Source organism: Bombina bombina, chromosome 3 (genome assembly GCF_027579735.1).
Source record: "Bombina bombina isolate aBomBom1 chromosome 3, aBomBom1.pri, whole genome shotgun sequence".
Taxonomy (NCBI): Eukaryota; Metazoa; Chordata; class Amphibia; order Anura; family Bombinatoridae; genus Bombina; species Bombina bombina.
Window position 1 is genome coordinate 429,253,896 of NC_069501.1, and position 19,117 is coordinate 429,273,012.

A 19,117-nucleotide genomic window follows, 5' to 3' on the forward strand; every position below is an offset into this window, starting at 1 on the left:
GTTAGCCAATTTAAGTGCTTGAACTCTGTCCATAACCTCCTCATACGAAGATTCTTTATTGAGCGACTTTTCTAGTTCTTCGAACCAGAAACACGCTGCCGTAGTGACAGGAACAATGCATGAAATTGGTTGAAGAAGGTAACCCTGCTGAACAAACATCTTTTTAAGCAAACCCTCTAATTTTTTATCCATAGGATCTTTGAAAGCACAACTATCTTCTATGGGAATAGTAGTGCGTTTGTTTAGAGTAGAGACCGCCCCCTCGACCTTAGGGACTGTCTGCCATAAGTCCTTTCTGGGGTCGACTATAGGAAATAATTTCTTAAATATATGGGGAGGAACAAAAGGTATGCCGGGCCTTTCCCATTCCTTATTTACTATGTCCGCCACCCGCTTGGGTATAGGAAAAACATCGGGGGGCACCGGAACCTCTAGGAACTTGTCCATCTTACATAATTTCTCTGGAATGACCAAATTGTCACAATCATCCAGAGTAGACAATACCTCCTTAAGCAGTGCGCGGAGATGTTCTAATTTAAATTTAAATGTTACAACATCAGGTTCAGCTTGTTGAGAAATTTTTCCTGAATCTGAAATTTCTCCCTCAGACAAAACCTCCCTCCTGGCCCCTTCAGATTGGTGTGAGGGTATGTCAGAAACGTTATCATCAGCGTCCTCTTGCTCTTCAGTGTTTAAAACAGAGCAATCGCGCTTTCTCTGATAAGTAGGCATTTTAGATAAAATATTTGCAATAGAATTATCCATAACAGCCGTTAATTGTTGCATGGTAATAAGTATTGGCGCACTAGATGTACTAGGGGCCTCTTGTGTGGGCAAAACTGGAGTAGACACAGAAGGGGATGATGCAGTACCATGCTTACTCCCCTCATCTGAAGAATCATCTTGGGCACTATTATTATCTGTGGCATCATTGTCCCTACTTTGTTTGGACACTATGTCACAATTATCACATATATTTAAATGGGGAGACACATTGGCTTTCATACATATAGAACATCGCTTATCTGATGGTTCAGACATGATAAACAGGCTTAAACTTGTCAACAAAGCACAAAAAACGTTTTAAAATAAAACCGTTACTGTCACTTTAAATTTTAAACAGAACACACTTTATTACTGAATATGCGAAAAAGCATGAAGCAATTGTTCAAAGTTCACCAAAATTTCACCACAGTGTCTTAAAGCCTTAAAAGTATTGCACACCAAATTTGAAAGCTTTAACCCTTAAAATAACGGAACCGGAGCCGTTTTTACATTTAACCCCTATACAGTCCCAGGTATCTGCTTTGCTGAGACCCAACCAAGCCCAGAGGGGAATACGATACCAAATGACGCCTTCTATAAGCTTTTTCAGTGGTTCTTAGCTCCTCACACATGCATCTGCATGCCTTGCTTTCAAAAAACAACTGCGCATTAGTGGCGCGAAAATGAGGCTCTGCCTATGACTAGAGAAGGCCCCCATCTGAAAAAGGTGTCCATACAGTGCCTGCCGTTTTTTAACAACAATCCCCAAGATTATAATAACTATAAAGAGTTATAATCTGCCAAATATGCTTAGCAAAGTAATCGTTTTAGCCCAGAAAAATGTCTACCAGTTTTTTAAGCCCTTATAAAGCCCTTTATTCTTTTACTTAATCTAAGAAAATGGCTTACCGGTCCCCATAGGGAAAATGACAGCCTTCCAGCATTACAAAGTCTTGTTAGAAATGTGGCCAGTCATACCTCAGGCAGAAAAGTCTGCCAACTGCTTCCCCCAACTGAAGTTACTTCATCTCAACAGTCCTGTGTGGAAACAGCAATCGATTTTAGTAACGTTTGCTAAAATCATCTTCCTCTTACAAACAGAAATCTTCTTCTCTTTTCTGTTTCAGAGTAAATAGTACATACCAGCACTATTTTAAAATAACAAACACTTGATTGAAGAATAAAAACTACATTTAAACACCAAAAAACTCTTAGCCATCTCCGTGGAGATGTTGCCTGTGCAACGGCAAAGAGAATGACTGGGGTAGGTGGAGCCTAGGAGGGATCATGTGACCAGCTTTGCTGGGCTCTTTGCCATTTCCTGTTGGGGAAGAGAATATCCCACAAGTAAGGATGACGCCGTGGACCGGACACACCTATGTTGGAGAAATTAGACTGTCTAGCCTTAGGTTTGGCTCTGTCTTGAGGCAGGGCATGGCCTTTACCTCCTGTAATGTCAGCGATAATTTCTTTCATACCGGGCCCCAATAAGGTCTGCCCTTTGAAAGGTATATTAAGCAATTTAGATTTAGAAGTAACGTCAGCTGACCAGGATTTTAGCCACAGTGCTCTGCGTGCCTGAATGGCGAATCCGGAATTCTTAGCCGTAAGTTTAGTTAAATGTACTACGGCATCTGAAATAAATGAGTTAGCTAACTTAAGGGCTTTAAGCTTGTGTGTAATCTCATCTAATGGAGCTGATTCAAGTGTCTCTTCCAGAGACTCAAACCAAAATGCTGCTGCAGCCGTGACAGGCGCAATGCATGCAAGAGGTTGCAATATAAAACCTTGTTGAACAAACATTTTCTTAAGGTAACCCTCTAACTTTTTATCCATTGGATCTGAAAAGGCACAGCTATCCTCCACCGGGATAGTGGTACGCTTAGCTAAAGTAGAAACTGCTCCCTCCACCTTAGGGACCGTTTGCCATAAGTCCCGTGTGGTGGCGTCTATTGGAAACATCTTTCTAAATATCGGAGGGGGTGAGAACGGCACACCGGGTCTATCCCACTCCTTAGTAACAATTTCTGTAAGTCTCTTAGGTATAGGAAAAACGTCAGTACTCGCCGGTACCGCAAAATATTTATCCAACCTACACATTTTCTCTGGTATTGCAACTGTGTTACAATCATTCAGAGCCGCTAACACCTCCCCTAGTAATACACAGAGGTTTTCCAGCTTAAATTTAAAATTTGAAATATCTGAATCCAGTTTGTTTGGATCAGAACCGTCACCCGCAGAATGAAGCTCTCCGTCCTCATGTTCTGCAAATTGTGACGCAGTGTCTGACATGGCCCTAATATTATCAGCGCACTCTGTTCTCACCCCAGAGTGATCACGCTTACCTCTTAGTTCTGGTAATTTAGCCAAAACTTCAGTCATAACAGTAGCCATATCCTGTAATGTGATTTGTAATGGCCGCCCAGATGTACTCGGCGCTACAATATCACGCACCTCCCGAGCGGGAGATGCAGGTACTGACACGTGAGGCGAGTTAGTCGGCATAACTCTCCCCTCGTTGTTTGGTGAAATATGTTCAATTTGTACAGATTGACTTTTATTTAAAGTAGCATCAATACAGTTAGTACATAAATTTCTATTGGGCTCCACTTTGGCTTTAGCACATATAGCACAGATATCTTCCTCTGAATCAGACATGTTTAACACACTAGCAAATAAACTAGCAACTTGGAAATACTTTTCAAGTAATTTACTATAATATGAAAACGTACTGTGCCTATAAGAAGCACAGAAAAAGTTATAGCATCAAATCTTTGTAAAAAAACACAATTTTAGCAAAGGATTGCTCCCATTAGCAAAGGATAACTAACCCTGATAGCAGAAAAAAATCTCACAGCTCTGCTGTGAGTGATTACCTCCCTCAAAACAAGTTTTGAAGACCCCTGAGTTCTGTAGAGATGAACCGGATCATGCAGGGAAGACAATAAACTTCTGACTGAATTTTTTGATGCGTAGCAAAAGCGCCAAAAAAGGCCCCTCCCCCTCACACATAACAGTGAGAGAGATCAGTAAACTGTCATAAATTAAATAAAACGACTGCCAAGTGGAAAAAAATAGTGCCCAAAACATTTTTTCACCCAGTACCTCAGAAAATTAAACGATTTTACATGCCAGCAAAAAACGTTTAACATTAATAAATTGAGTGTTATTAAAAAGCCTGTTGCTAGTCCCTGCAAATTAGGCTAAAGTTTTATGCATACAGTATAATTCCAGTGAAGTGCCATTCCCCAGAATACTGAAGTGTAAAATATACATACATGACAGCCTGATACCAGTTGCTGCTACTGCATTTAAGGCTGAGTTTACATTATATCGGTATGGCAGAATTTTCTCATCAATTCCATTGTCAGAAAATAATAAGCTGCTACATACCTCTTTGCAGATTAATCTGCCCGCTGTCCCCTGATCTGAAGTTTACCTCTCCTCAGATGGCCGAGAAACAGCAATATGATCTTAACTACTCCGGCTAAAATCATAGAAAAACTCAGGTAGATTCTTCTTCAAATTCTACCAGAGAAGGAATAACACACTCCGGTGCTATTATAAAATAACAAACTTTTGATTGAAGGTATGAAACTAAGTATAATCACCACAGTCCTCTCACACATCCTATCTATTCGTTGGGTGCAAGAGAATGACTGGTAATGGCAGTTAGGGGAGGAGCTATATAGCAGCTCTGCTGGGTGAATCCTCTTGCACTTCCTGTTGGGGAGGAGTTAATATCCCATAAGTAATGGATGATCCGTGGACTGGATACACTTAACAAGAGAAATTAGGGGCATATAGGTAGACAAGCTAGCCTTGAAAGTCAGCAAGGTGTATTTCAAGGATTAGAAAATCTTCAATTTTTAAAGCTGAATTACAAGATAGGGGACAAACTAAATAATGAAAAACAGAATTTATGCTTACCTGATAAATTACTTTCTCCAACGGTGTGTCCGGTCCACGGCGTCATCCTTACTTGTGGGATATTCTCCTCCCCAACAGGAAATGGCAAAGAGCCCAGCAAAGCTGGCCATATAGTCCCTCCCAGGCTCCGCCTACCCCAGTCATTCGACCGACGGACAGGAGGAAATATATATAGGAGAAACCATATGGTAACGTGGTGACTGTAGTTAGAGAAAATAATTCATCAGACCTGATTAAAAAACCAGGGCGGGCCGTGGACCGGACACACCGTTGGAGAAAGTAATTTATCAGGTAAGCATAAATTCTGTTTTCTCCAACATAGGTGTGTCCGGTCCACGGCGTCATCCTTACTTGTGGGAACCAATACCAAAGCTTTAGGACACGGATGAAGGGAGGGAGCAAATCAGGTCACCTAAACGGAAGGCACCACGGCTTGCAAAACCTTTCTCCCAAAAATAGCCTCCGAAGAAGCAAAAGTATAAAATTTGTAAAACTTGGCAAAAGAGTGCAGTGAAGACCAAGTCGCTGCCTTACATATCTGGTCAACAGGAGCCACAGCCCTAGTGGAGTGAGCTGTGATACTTTCAGGAGGCTGCCGTCCGGCAGTCTCAAAAGCCAATCTGATAATGCTTTTAAGCCAAAAGGAAAGAGAGGTAGAAGTTGTTTTTTTTTTACCTCTCCTTTTACCAGAATAAACAACAAACGAAGAAGATGTTTGTCTGAAACCTTCAGTAACCTCTAAATAGAATTTTAGAGCACGGACTACGTCCAAATTGTGTAACAAACGTTCCTTCTCTGAAACTAGATTCGGACACAAAGAAGGTACAACTATCTCCTGGTTAATATTTTTGTTGGAAACAACCTTCGGAAGAAAACCAGGCTCAGTACGCAAAACCACCTTATCTGCATGGACCAGATAGGGCGGAGAACACTGCAGAGCAGATAACTCAGAAACTCTTCTAGCAGAAGAAATTGCAACCAAAAAACAAAACTTTCCACGATAATAACTTAATATCTACGGAATGTAAGGGTTCAAACGGAACCCCTTGAAGAACTGAAAGAACTAGATTAAGACTCCAGGGAGGAGTCAAAGGTCTGTAAACAGGCTTGATTCTAACCAGAGCCTGAACAAACGCTTAAACGTCTGGCACAGCTGCCAGCCTTTTGTGAAGTAAAACAGATAAAGCAGAGATCTGTCCCTTCAGAGAACTTGCAGATAATCCTTTCTCCAAACCTTCTTGTAGAAAGGAAAGAATCTTAGGAATTTTTATCTTGTTCCATGGGAATCCTTTAGATTCACACCAACAGATATATTTTTTCCATATTTTATGGTAAATTTCTCTAGTTACAGGCTTTCTAGCCTGAATAAGAGTATCTATTACAGAATCTGAAAACCCACGCTTTGATAGAATCAAGCGTTCAATCTCCAAGCAGTCAGTTGGAGGGAAACCAGATTCGGATGTTCGAATGGACCCTGAACAAGAAGGTCCTGTCTCAAAGGTAGCTTCCATGGTGGAGCCGATGACATATTCACCAGGTCTGCATACCAAGTCCTGCGTGGCCACGCAGGAACTATCAAGATCACCGAAGCCCTCTCCTGATTGATCCTGGCTACCAGCCTGGGAATGAGAGGAAACGGTGGGAATACATAAGCTAGGTTGAAGATCCAAGGTGCTACTATTGTATCCACTAGAGTCGCCTTGGGATCCCTGGATTTGGACCCGTAACAAGGGACCTTGAAGTTCTGACGAGAGGCCATCAGATCCATGTCTGGAATGCCCCATAATTGAGTTATTTGGGCAAAGATTTCCGGATAGAGTTCCCACTCCCCCGGATGCTCCTCCATCACCAGGGAACTCCTTGTTCCCCCCTGATGGTTGATATATGCAACAGTCGTCATGTTGTCTGATTGACACCTTATGAATTTGGCCTTTGCTAGTCGAGGCCAAGCCTTGAGAGCATTGAATATCGCTCTCAGTTCCAGAATGTTTATCGGGAGAAGAGAGTCTTCCCGAGACCATAGACCCTGAGCTTTCAGGGGTTCCCAGACCGCGCCCCAGCCCACCAGACTGGCGTCGGTCGTGACAATGACCCACTCTGGTCTGCGGAAGCTCATTCCCTGTGACAGGTTGTCCAGGGTCAGCCACCAACGGAGTGAATCTCTGGTCCTTTGATCTACTTGGATCGTCGGAGACAAGTCTGTATAATCCCCATTCCACTGTCTGAGCATGCACAGTTGTAATGGTCTTAGATGAATTCGTGCAAAAGGAACTATGTCCATTGCCGCAACCATCAAACCTATTACTTCCATGCACTGCGCTATGGAAGGAAGAAGAACAGAATGAAGTACCTGACAAGAGCTTAGAAGTTTGATTTTCTGGCCTCTGTCAGAAAAATCTTCATTTCTAAGGAAACTATTATTGTTCCCAAGAAGGGAACTCTTGTTGACGGGGACAGAGAACTTTTTTCTATGTTCACTTTCCACCTGTGAGATCTGAGAAAGGCTAGGACAATGTCCGTATGAGCCCTTGCTTTTGACAGAGCCGACACTTGAATCAGGATGTCGTCCAAGTAAGGTACTACTGCAATGCCCCTTGGTCTTAGCACCGCTAGAAGGGACCCTAGTACCTTTGTGAAAATCCTTGGAGCAGTGGCTAATCCGAATGGAAGTGCCACAAACTGGTAATGCTTGTCCAGAAAGGCGAACCTTAGGAACCGAAGATGTTCCTTGTGGATAGGAATATGTAGGTACGCATCCTTTAAATCCACCGTGGTCATGAATTGACCTTCCTGGATGGTAGGAAGGATCGTTCGAATGGTTTCCATTTTGAACGATGAAACCCTTAGAAACTTGTTTAGAATCTTGAGATCTAAAATTGGTCTGAATGTTCCCTCTTTTTTTGGGAACTATGAACAGGTTGGAGTAAAACCCCATCCCTTGTTCTCCTAATGGAACAGGATGAATCACTCCCATTCTTGACAGGTCTTCTACACAATGTAAGAATGCCTGTCTTTTTATTTGGTTCGAAGATAATTGAGACCTGTGGAACCTTCCCCTTGGGGGTAGTTCCCTGAATTCCAGGAGATAACCTTGAGAAACTATTTCTAGCGCCCAAGGATCCTGAGTATCTCTTGCCCAAGCCTGAGCAAAGAGAGAAAGTCTGCCCCCCACCAGATCCGGTCCCGGATCGGGGGCCAACACTTCATGCTGTTTTGGTAGCAGTGGCAGGTTTCTTGGCCTGCTTACCCTTGTTCCAGCCTTGCATCGGTCTCCAGGCTGTCTTGGTTTGAGAAGTATTACCCTCTTACTTAGAGGGTGTAGAATTTGAGGCTGGTCCGTTTCTGCGAAAGGGACGAAAATTTGGCTTATTTTTAGCCTTAAAAGACCTATCCTGAGGAAGGGCGTGGCCCTTTCCCCCAGTGATGTCTGAAATAATCTCTTTCAAGTCAGGGCCAAACAGTGTTTTACCCTTGAAAGGGATGTTGAGCAATTTGGTCTTGGAGGCATCCGCTGACCAAGACTTTAGCCAAAGCGCTCTGCGCGCCACTATAGCAAACCCTGAATTATTTGCCGCTAATCTAGCTAATTGCAAAGCGGCATCTAAAATAAAAGAGTTAGCCAATTTAAGTGCTTGAACTCTGTCCATAACCTCCTCATACGAAGATTCTTTATTGAGCGACTTTTCTAGTTCTTCGAACCAGAAACACGCAGCTGTAGTGACAGGAACAATGCATGAAATTGGTTGTAGAAGGTAACCTTGCTGAACAAACATCTTTTTAAGCAAACCCTCTAACTTTTTATCCATAGGATCTTAAAAGCACAACTATCTTCTATAGGAATAGTAGTGCGTTTGTTTAGAGTAGAAACCGCCCCCTCGACCTTGGGGACTGTCTGCCATAAGTCCTTTCTGGGGTCGACTATAGGAAATAATTTCTTAAATATAGGGGGAGGAACAAAAGGTATGCCGGGCCTTTCCCACTCCTTATTTACTATGTCCGCCACCCGCTTGGGTATAGGAAAAGCATCAGGGGACACCGGAACCTCTAGGAACTTGTCCATCTTACATAATTTCTTTGGAATGACCAAATTGTCACAATCATCCAGAGTAGATAATACCTCCTTAAGTAGTGCGTGGAGATGTTCTAATTTAAATTTAAATGTTACAACATCAGGTTCAGCTTGTTGAGAAATTTCCCCTGAATCTGAAATTTCTCCCTCAGACAAAACCTCCCTCCTGGCCCCTTCAGATTGGTGTGAGGGCATGTCAGAACAGTTATCATCAGCGTCCTCTTGCTCTTCAGTGTTTAAAACAGAGCAATCGCGCTTTCTCTGATAAGTAGGCATTTTGGATAAAATGTTTGCAATAGAATTATCCATTACAGCCGTTAATTGTTGCATGGTAATAAGTATTGGCGCACTAGATGTACTAGGGGCCTCTTGTGTGGGCAAAACTGGTGTAGACACAGAAGGGGATGATGCAGTACCATGCTTACTCCCCTCATTTGAGGAATCATCATGGGCAATATCATTATCTATGGCATTATTGTCCCTACTTTGTTTGGACACTATGACACAATTATCACATATATTTAAATGGGGAGAAACCTTGGCTTTCATACATATAGAACATCGTTATCTGATGGTTCAGACATGTTAAACAGGCTTAAACTTGTCAACAAAGCACAAAAAACGTTTTACAATAAAACCGTTACTGTCACTTTAAATTTTAAACTGAACACACTTTATTACTGAATATGTGAAAAAGTATGAAGGAATTGTTCAAAATTCACCAAAATTTCACCACAGTATCTTAAAGCCTTAAAAGTATTGCACACCAAATTTGAAAGCTTTAACCCGTTTTTACATTTAACCCCTATACAGTCCCAGGTATCTGCTTTGCTGAGACCCAACCAAGCCCAGAGGGGAATACGATACCAAATGATGCCTTCTATAAGCTTTTTCAGTGGTTCTTAGCTCCTCACACATGCATCTGCATGCCTTGCTTTCCAAAAACAACTGCGCATTAGTGGCGCGAAAATGAGGCTATGACTAGAAAAGGCCCCCAGTGAAAAAGGTGTCCAATACAGTGCCTGCCGTTTTTTTAAAACAATCCCCAAGATTATAATAACTATTAATAGTTATAATCTGCCAAATATGCTTAGTAAAGTAATCGTTTTAGCCCAGAAAAATGTCTACCAGTTTTTTAAGCCCTAATGAAGCCCTTTATTCTTATACTAAACTAAGAAAATGGCTTACCGGTTCCCATAGGGAAAATGACAGCTTCCAGCATTACCAAGTCTTGTTAGAAATGTGTCATACCTCAAGCATCAAAAGTCTGCTCACTGTTTCCCCCAACTGAAGTTAATTCATCTCAACAGTCCTGTGTGGAAACAGCCATCGATTTTAGTAACGGTTGCTAAAATCATTTTCCTCTTACAAACAGAAATCTTCATCTCTTTTCTGTTTCAGAGTAAATAGTACATACCAGCACTATTTTAAAATAACAAACTCTTGATTGAAGAATAAAACTACATTTAAACACCAAAAAAACTCTTAGCCATCTCCGTGGAGATGTTGCCTGTGCAACGGCAAAGAGAATGACTGGGGTAGGCAGAGCCTGGGAGGGACTATATGGCCAGCTTTGCTGGGCTCTTTGCCATTTCCTGTTGGGGAGGAGAATATCCCACAAGTAAGGATGACGCCGTGGACCGGACACACCTATGTTGGAGAAATATATTGCAAAGTTGTTTCACTATGCAGAACTTAACATTTTATATTAAAATTTCAAAGTGTTTACTGTCCCGTTACCATGACTGTGTGCAATTACATTCAACACTACAATATCAGATCAGGAGGCAGCAGGAAGTTTAACATAGGTGAATCCTCTATTACAGGTTAGAACTGCAGATGTGTTTTTGAGGACAAGACTATTACTGGGTGACTCCATTTTGAGAGGTTTACGTAGGATACAGTAAAGAAGAAGCAAAGGAGGTTAGATGTCTTCCAGGAGCTACTTCTCATAGGCATTAGTCGACAAATCTTTTCAAAATTTAGGAGCCACTATGAATATTTCTGAGCCAGACACACAAGGCCGGACTGGGACCAAAAAGAGGCCCGGGCATTTTAGGGCAAAGAGGCCCAATCCCCCACGCCTACGCTCACCATTTCTTATTTAACCATATGTTAAAAGGATAGTGTACGGTAATTTCCCACCCTTAATATATTCCAATGACATGTTATACCAGCTGCAGTGTATAAAATCTACTGTTTTTTGTACATGAAATAGCTTGTTTTGTTCTTTGAAACCAAAACCCATTAAAATGAGTTGAGCTAGCAGGGAAATCAGATTTCCTTTTTTGATCACTTTCTGTACACACAGATGCTTATTTATATCTTCTTTGTCTGTATACCAAAGCCCAATATTTAGAATGAACAATTGAAAATTAACATTTTATTGCTTCTCTCTCCTACCTCCAACTGGGAGAGTAATTTCTTTTGTTGGCTATGTTTGGACAGCTTTTTCTATAGCCTATATTTACATTTCAGTATAGATAGGGATACCACAGGCCAAATCAGCTATCTCAAATGCAGATTTTAAGGTAAATTAGCTATTTGTAAACTATTTAATACAATCCAGCAGGTAAAATTGATCATTGGGAACACAGCGGAGAACATTTTAGGGTAAACTGTTCCTTTATGGGCAGTGATGAACAGCTGGTACCACTTTAAAAGTTGCACATGATGCCCTGAATCCTTAAAAATCCACACTGTATTTTTACATATTGAACCCATTCAAAAGAGTTTAAATCAACTATGTGTGCAAGTGTGAGCTAAGCTTAATATAAGAGAATGAAGATAGCAGTGAAGTTTTCCAGGGCCACAATCATATAGCACTTGAGCTGCTGACTTCAGTATTATGGTATAAAAAGATTCAACCTTATAACCATCAAACAGCTTTGAAGGAACTTATACTTATTCTCCAGGCAAGGCAACCTTGTGCAACTGCTAACCCCACATTAGACCATTCAAAATATTACATAACTGCATACAAATTTCTATTGATGCAGAAATCGAACTTTAAATGACTCCCAAACAGGCAGTTAAGTAAAATTTACTTGTTTAATTGATGAAAACATTTAAAGATTGAAATGTCCTTCAGTCAATTTATATTGTATATGTGTGTATATATATATTTTATATGTGTGTGTATACATTCATAGTTACACACACACACAATTAAATCCAGAAAGAAAAATAAAATTCCATATATAAACAACCAAGCACAAAGCAACCCTAGGCTAATGGGAAGGCAGGGCTATTCTGCTCCTTTTTTGGCAGAGGGATGACTACTGTTATGTGAGGGAGATTGGTAAATAGCATGGCTGCATAGAGGGATAATTCATGCCAGCTCAAATAGACCATGAACCTCAAAATATACCTAAATAACATGTGTGTGTGTGTATATATATATATATATATATATATATATATATATATATATTAATAATAATAATAATAATAATAATAATAATAATAGGTACCGTATTCCTATTCCCAATAACAATGCTGCAAGTCAGTGCTCACCATGGCAGGTATTGCTAGTAACAACTAGCTAATATATGGGTCACTGCTCCAGTCCTGCGCCAGGTAAGAACAGAGGATGGGGGTCCATGAGGCAGTCACCGATAGCACAGGGCTGGCCTGGTCAAAATAAGCCACTTCATTGAAAACAGTGCAGTAAACTTTGGGGAAAAGACTGGTAGTAATAATAACACGGTCATTGCAGTCAGTGTGTGCATGTGATAGGTGGGCAATATTATTCATCAAGACATGCAAGGAGTGTTATGATATCTCAACTTACTTGCGCCTTCCTTTAGTGTCTCTCACTACACCATTCAAGTCAGCTTTTGCCCCTCCCGGTTGTGACATCACCTGGGTCCCATCCCATGCCTCATAGCAACATCAGACCGTAACAAACTATTTTCTTGCTTTGATTCTACTGCACTGGTCCGGCAGACTGTGACAAGAGGATAGGAGCATACTTTCTCAGTCCTACACAACTGAATACAGCGACTGACAGTGAGCTCAGCTCTCACTCTGATTAGCAATTGGAGGCTTTAAGTTATGGCCCATATAATATCTCACTCTGATTAGTGACAACACGGCATGCTCAGTCCTACACAACTGCCCCTGGCAAACCTAAAAACGGCCCTGGCGTCTAGCCAGCCACACTACTGTATTATATGGGCCATCCTCCAATCACTAATCAGAGTGAGAGCTGAGCTCATTGTCAGTCGCAGTATTCAGTGTGTGGCCACGGCCGCCAGCTGGTATTATATGGGCCATAACCCCTCCATAATACTAATGTTTTTCAAGTACGTTGCATAAAATAAAATTCAACAAATAATAAAAGTAATGCAGTTGCGGTGGGCGGGGCTTCAATACCGTGCGGCCTACCGTGCTTTTGCCCAGTATGCCCGACGTTCAGTCCGGGCCTGCAGACACACTTTGAGGAGCCAGGCAGTGGTATTTTTATAAAGATATTTGGAGAATCACCCAAAAGGTAGGAGCCAGTGGTAAAATTCTAGGAGCCTGTGGCTCCCTGGCTCCTGGGTTTGACAAACTCTGCTCACAGTGATAAGAATTGTTTTTTGAGAATAGTTAAGGCAGCAAAAAGAAGAGTGAGTTGGATGTGATTGTTCATTTAGGAACAAGTAATCTGGCTAGTAATGATTTTGCTGCTGTTCAGAAAGTTTTGTAACCTAGGCAATCATTAGAGCATGTGGCATCAACTTTTTTCTGCTATTGTACCTGTGTATGGCCAGGAAGCAGGAGAGATGGAGCAGATAATAAAATGTAATTCTTGGTTAAAAAAAAGTGGTGCAGGGAAGAGGATTTGGTTTTATTGGTCATTATAGCTCGGTTTGGCAAGATACTAGGTTATTTAAGAGAGATGGCTTGCATTTGGAAGGTAAAGGAACAGAGTATCTGGAAGAGGAGATTAACTTCTTTTAAGTGATTTAAACTAGTAAAGGGGGTAGCATTAATATATCCACCTCTCCCACAGCATGTCAAAACTGTTAGTCCAAGTTACAGTTCTAGAAATTCTGGTAGATCTAAAAGAATCATGGTACAATGATTCTCATGACTGGGGCATACCTGGATACAAGTTATTTAAAAAGAACTGAGTAGTAAAGAGATGTGGGGGAGTTGTTTTGGATGTATGGGTGACTGTGGAATCTGGGGGTAAAAATGTGTTTAGAATAGGGGTTGTATATAGGCCTCCATTCCAGGATGAAAGATTGGACAATCTGTTAATAGGAAAAATAACCAAATGACCATGACTTTAATTTGCCAGATATAGACTGAAAAGTTCCCTGTGCTAGATCCGCTAGAAGCAGGTATAATCTTAAATACTTGCCAGAGGAATTACTTGAGCAATTTGTTACAGAACCAATTAGAAAGGAAGCTATATATTAGATTGAATACATACAAACAGGGATACAGTATGAGATGTGTCTGTACGTAAGACATTCATGTGCAAGCACTTTCCACCCAGACTAAAACAAAAGTTTAAGGGCTAGATTACAAGTGACGCACAAGGGATATTATTTTTTTTTTGCTTGCGTAGGAAATAACATGCGTTTTATCATTTCCATACACAATTATTAGAATACCTATATCCATTTTCATTGTTGAAAGATAAGCAATCAGATTTTAATTTGTATACATACATCATTTACCATCACTTGAAAGCATTCTTCCTGGGACCCCATTAAAAGGGTTCATATATAACATACAATTTTAAACAGCTTTCCAATGTACTTTATTAACTATCAAATCTGCTTTATTCCCTTGATATCCTTTGCTAAAAGAGCAGCAATGCAGTACTGAGAACTAGCTGAACACATCTAGTCAACTAATCACAAGAGATAAATGTGTGCAGGCGCCAATCAACAGCTAGCTCCCACTAGTGTAGGATATGTAAAAAAATAAATAAAGTTTGGATCAAGCGAACAAATTACATTTGAAAATAGAAGTGAGTTTAAAAGTGTCTTAAAATAACATGCTATGGGGCCGATTTACTAACTGTCGGACAGACATGATCATGTCCGCCCGACATCGCTAAATGCCGACAGCATACGCTGTCAGCATTTAACATTGCACAAGCAGTTCTGGTGAACTGCTTGTGCAATGCCGCCTCCTGCAGATTCGCGGTCAATCAACCCCATCTTATGAGATCTGGCTGATTGATGTCGGCAACCTCAGAGGCAGCGGACGAGTTAAGGAGCAGCCGTTTTAAGACCGCTGCTTCTTAACTCCTGTTTCCGGCAAACAGGGGTATACGGCCCCATTTGGACCGTGATAAAAATCGGCCCCTATATCTGAATCATGCAAGTTTAATTTTTACTTTCCTATCCCTTTAAGCAATTACTCATACACAGATTTTTTTTTTATATAAGTAAATGATATATAATGAGCGTATAAAAGACACTAACTACAAAGTTATCTTTTTTATGCTCTGTCACCACCATAGAAGCAGCATATTTAAATAAAATTCACTGGTATTTTTGGAGGATCTCAGATTTTATTACTTTACTATTTGACTTTCAAACACAGAATTACATTGATGACATCAAACTCTAACATTCCACATTTTCAATAAATGCTTGTTTGTACAAAATTAATCCCAGTGATCAATTGCTGACTGGCTGGACAAATCCCCCAGGTAGGCATCTGGAGCACTATATGGCAGGAAACAGTGCATCTAGTGCTCTTGCAAATGGATAACATTCTTGCATAACTGCTGCCATATATTGCTCTAGGAGCAGGCCGGCTCCTAAGCCTAGGTCCATACTTTTCAACAAAAGATACTAAGAGAACGGAGAAAAATGGTAACAGAAGTTAGAAAGTTTTTTAAAATTGCATGCTCTATCTGAATCATGATAGAAAAAAAATGTGGGTTTCATATCCCTTTAATAAACAACCTGGATGGATGATAGGCACTAAGAGCAGATGACTAACACAAATCTAACCCTGTTTATTGAAAAATAATTTAGCAAGTTTCATTGTATTTTACTTACCTTTTTCTATCCTAGAAATGTCTTTCTTGTTGTTTCTCGTTTGTAAAAGTGCCAGATTGTGATTATTATTCACTTGGTCTGGATTATGTAGCCAGGAGCTCTGTTGGGATATAATAAAATATACAAGACAATATTATATAAAAAATAAAATGTATGCTTACCTGATCATTTTCTTTCGGAATAATGAGGGTCCATAGGGCTCCATAACATGTGGGATATAAATCTCTCCACTAGGAGGAAGCCAAGTACCCACACAAAAGCTTAAACTCCCACCCACCTCACCTCACTTTAACGCATAGCCAAGAAGAGAATAGGAAAGAGATAGGTAGGAAAGACAAACGCAGGGTCTATAGAGGTGCTAATTAAAACTGTCACCCACAAACGCTTTGGGCTCTTCGATAATTCGAGACCACACCCAACCCTGAAAGACTGGCGTCTGTCGTCACAAAAGCCCATGATGGGTGAAGGAAGGACGTTCCAAGGGTCAAAGAAGGGCCTTGTATCCACCAAGAGAGAGATTGTCTGACAGATAAACTCAGAGTAATCTACTGTTCTAATTGCAGATAATCCTTTGACCACTGATTGAACATAGATAGTTGCAGTGGTTGCAAGTGGAGGCGGGCAAAAGGAACCACGTTCCGAAGACACAACCATAAGGCCCATTACTTCCATGCATTGAGCTACTGATGGAAATGAAACACCATGTAGGTAAAGACACACCTTTGATTCTCCTTGATTATGTCATGAACAGACCCATTAGGACTAAATCTATGATGACTCCTAGAAAAGACACCCTTGTAGCAGGAGTTAAAGAACTCTTTGAAACATTGATTCTCCAACAGTCATCTTGGAGAAAAGATAGTAGCCTCCGAGTATGATCAATAGCTAGAGGCAGGGAAAGAGCCTGCACTAGGATATTGTCCAGATTAGGGGCAATTGAAAACCCCTGAGCTCTGATCACCACCAACAATGCTCCTAATACCTTTGTGAAGATGCAAGGAGCAGTAGCCCGACCAAATGGAAGGGAAACAAATTGGTATTGTTTGTCTAGGAATGCAAACATTAGGAATTGATGGTGATCAATGTGGATAGGGATGTGCAGGTAAGCATCCTTTAGGTCTATAGTCAACATGAATTGACCCTGTTGGATTAAGGGTAGAATTGTATGAATGGTTTCCATCTTGAAAGTGGGAACCTGACAAACTTGTTTAGCGTATTGAACATCTAAAATGGGACAATAGTTGAGACACAGGTACTAGGATAATTACTCCAATATCCTGTAAATCCTGAACACTTTGCATAAAGGCAGCCGCCTTTGCAAGATTTTTGGTAAAATGAGAAAGATGAAATCGTCCTTGAGGAAGCCTGGAGCAAAAGCCTTTTCTGTACCCCTGGGATATGATGTTTTGAACCCATGGGTCCTGGACGGAGTGTAATGAGGCCAACTTAAAAAGACTCAGTCTGACCCCTTCTAGAACAGACTCTGGTCTGCGGGCCGCACCTTAATGCAGATTTTGGTGCTGGACTTCCCCAAGGCAGAACACTGTGCGATCTCATCTCAGAAACTGTGCTATGTCTGCAGGAAGACCGGCCGTGGCAGGTAAAAAAAAAAATGTTTGCATGCACTTTTAATTTCTACCTGCAGGTGTCACTGTTCCGTGTAAATATTTACTACGTTCCTCTCTCTTCAATTTCCTCCCCCTTCCTGAAATCCAGTGTGGTACAAGGTAACAGCACATTGCAGAAAAGGTAAGTCAGGGCTTAACACATTTATTCTAGGAGTCTAGGAGCCAACCAATATACTTAGGAGCCAGATTTAGTTTTTTAATAAATGTGTGTGTATGTATGTTTTTATGTGTGTAAGTGTGTGTTAAAATTTGTGTGTGTATATTTGTAAATATGTATGTTAATATGTATGGAGAGAGAAAGAAAGAGAGAAAGAGAGAGAAAGAGAGACTAAACCCATTATTTTGTCTGTTCTTTCCCTTAAAATTTCTTGACCTGAGGGAGAAATGCTCCTTTTCCTCCAGTAACAGTTGAGCTCCCCATTTTAGTGTTTTTAGTCTTCCTAAGGGTAATGGGGGCAACCAGACATGGACCCCTTGCTTACTGTGCCTAGAGGGATATAGCTGCACCCCCACTGATGAGATCCATATAGGTCAAAACGTACGTCTCTGTTAGCCTACAAATTATTTGTTCAGATGAGAATTGCCTGTTATTTCGGGTGCTAGGCTCTCCTGTTGGATAGGGTAAGACTGATACGCTACAGGAAAGTTCTCTTCTGTGAAAAGCACAGATTGGACAGAAGTGGCTGAGTAGGAACCATCCCATAGGGTGGGCTATTAAGCACTATCTGTTCCCAGTTGAGCTCCTCTCTTTTGTGTTTTTAGTTTTAATAATTGAATACAAATCAGAATCTAATAGAATCTTCCCTTAGAAAGAAAGAGACATCAGCCTATTTTTTAAACAATTTCTCATGACTATGATAGACATGTTCTAGACATCAATCTTAATAATGTCCATTACTACGTCACATATAAAGGTGTAACCATTTTAAGGGCTTTAATGAAGATCCTCAGCCAAGGATTTGTCATAAACCATTTTGGATAGAGAATCAAACGAAAGGCCCCTGCCTCAGCCACACAGGTTAAAGATACTGCTGATTTAAGCAAAAGACCTGTCAGAAGGAAGAGCTTTCTCAGGAAAGACTCCATTTCTTTCATGTAATTGGCAAGAGTCCATGAGCTAGTGACATATGGGATATACAATCCTACCAGGATGGGTAAAGTTTCCCAAACCTCAAAATGCCTATAAATACACCCCTCACCACACCCACAATTCAGTTTTTACAAACTTTGCCTCCTATGGAGGTGGTGAAGTAAGTTTGTGCTAAGATTTCTACGTTGATATGCGCTTCTCAGCATTGTTGAAGCCCGATTCCTCTCAGAGTACAGCGAATGTCAGAGGGACGTGAAGGGAGTATCACTTATTTGAATATGAGGGGGTCTATTTCATAGGTTCTCTGTTATCGGTCGTAGAGATTCATCTCCTACCTCCCTTTTCAGATCGACGATATACTCTCAATTTACCATTACCTCTACTAATAACTGTTTTAGTACTGGTTTGGCTATCTGCTATATGTCGATGGGTGTCTTTTGGTAAGTATGTTTTCATTACTTAAGACACTCTCAGCTATGGTTTGGCACTTTATGCATTTATATAAAGTTCTAAATATATGTATTGTACTTATATTTGCCATGAGTCAGGTTCATGTATTTCCTTCTGCAGACTGTCAGTTTCATATTTGGGAATGTAAACATTTTTAAGAAATGCATTT

General features: G+C 40.8%; 1 protein-coding gene across 1 annotated transcript in view; it reads right to left on the bottom strand.

The window, feature by feature from the left end:
- TRAF3IP3 (TRAF3 interacting protein 3) overlaps positions 1 to 19,117 on the bottom strand; it is a gene marked incomplete in the record, with an annotated part of 485,039 nt that overhangs the window by 424,704 nt on the left and 41,218 nt on the right. Inside the window, 1 exon segment of the mRNA XM_053706644.1 lies at positions 15,781 to 15,880. Within this exon segment, the coding sequence (XP_053562619.1) occupies positions 15,781 to 15,880 (100 nt within the window).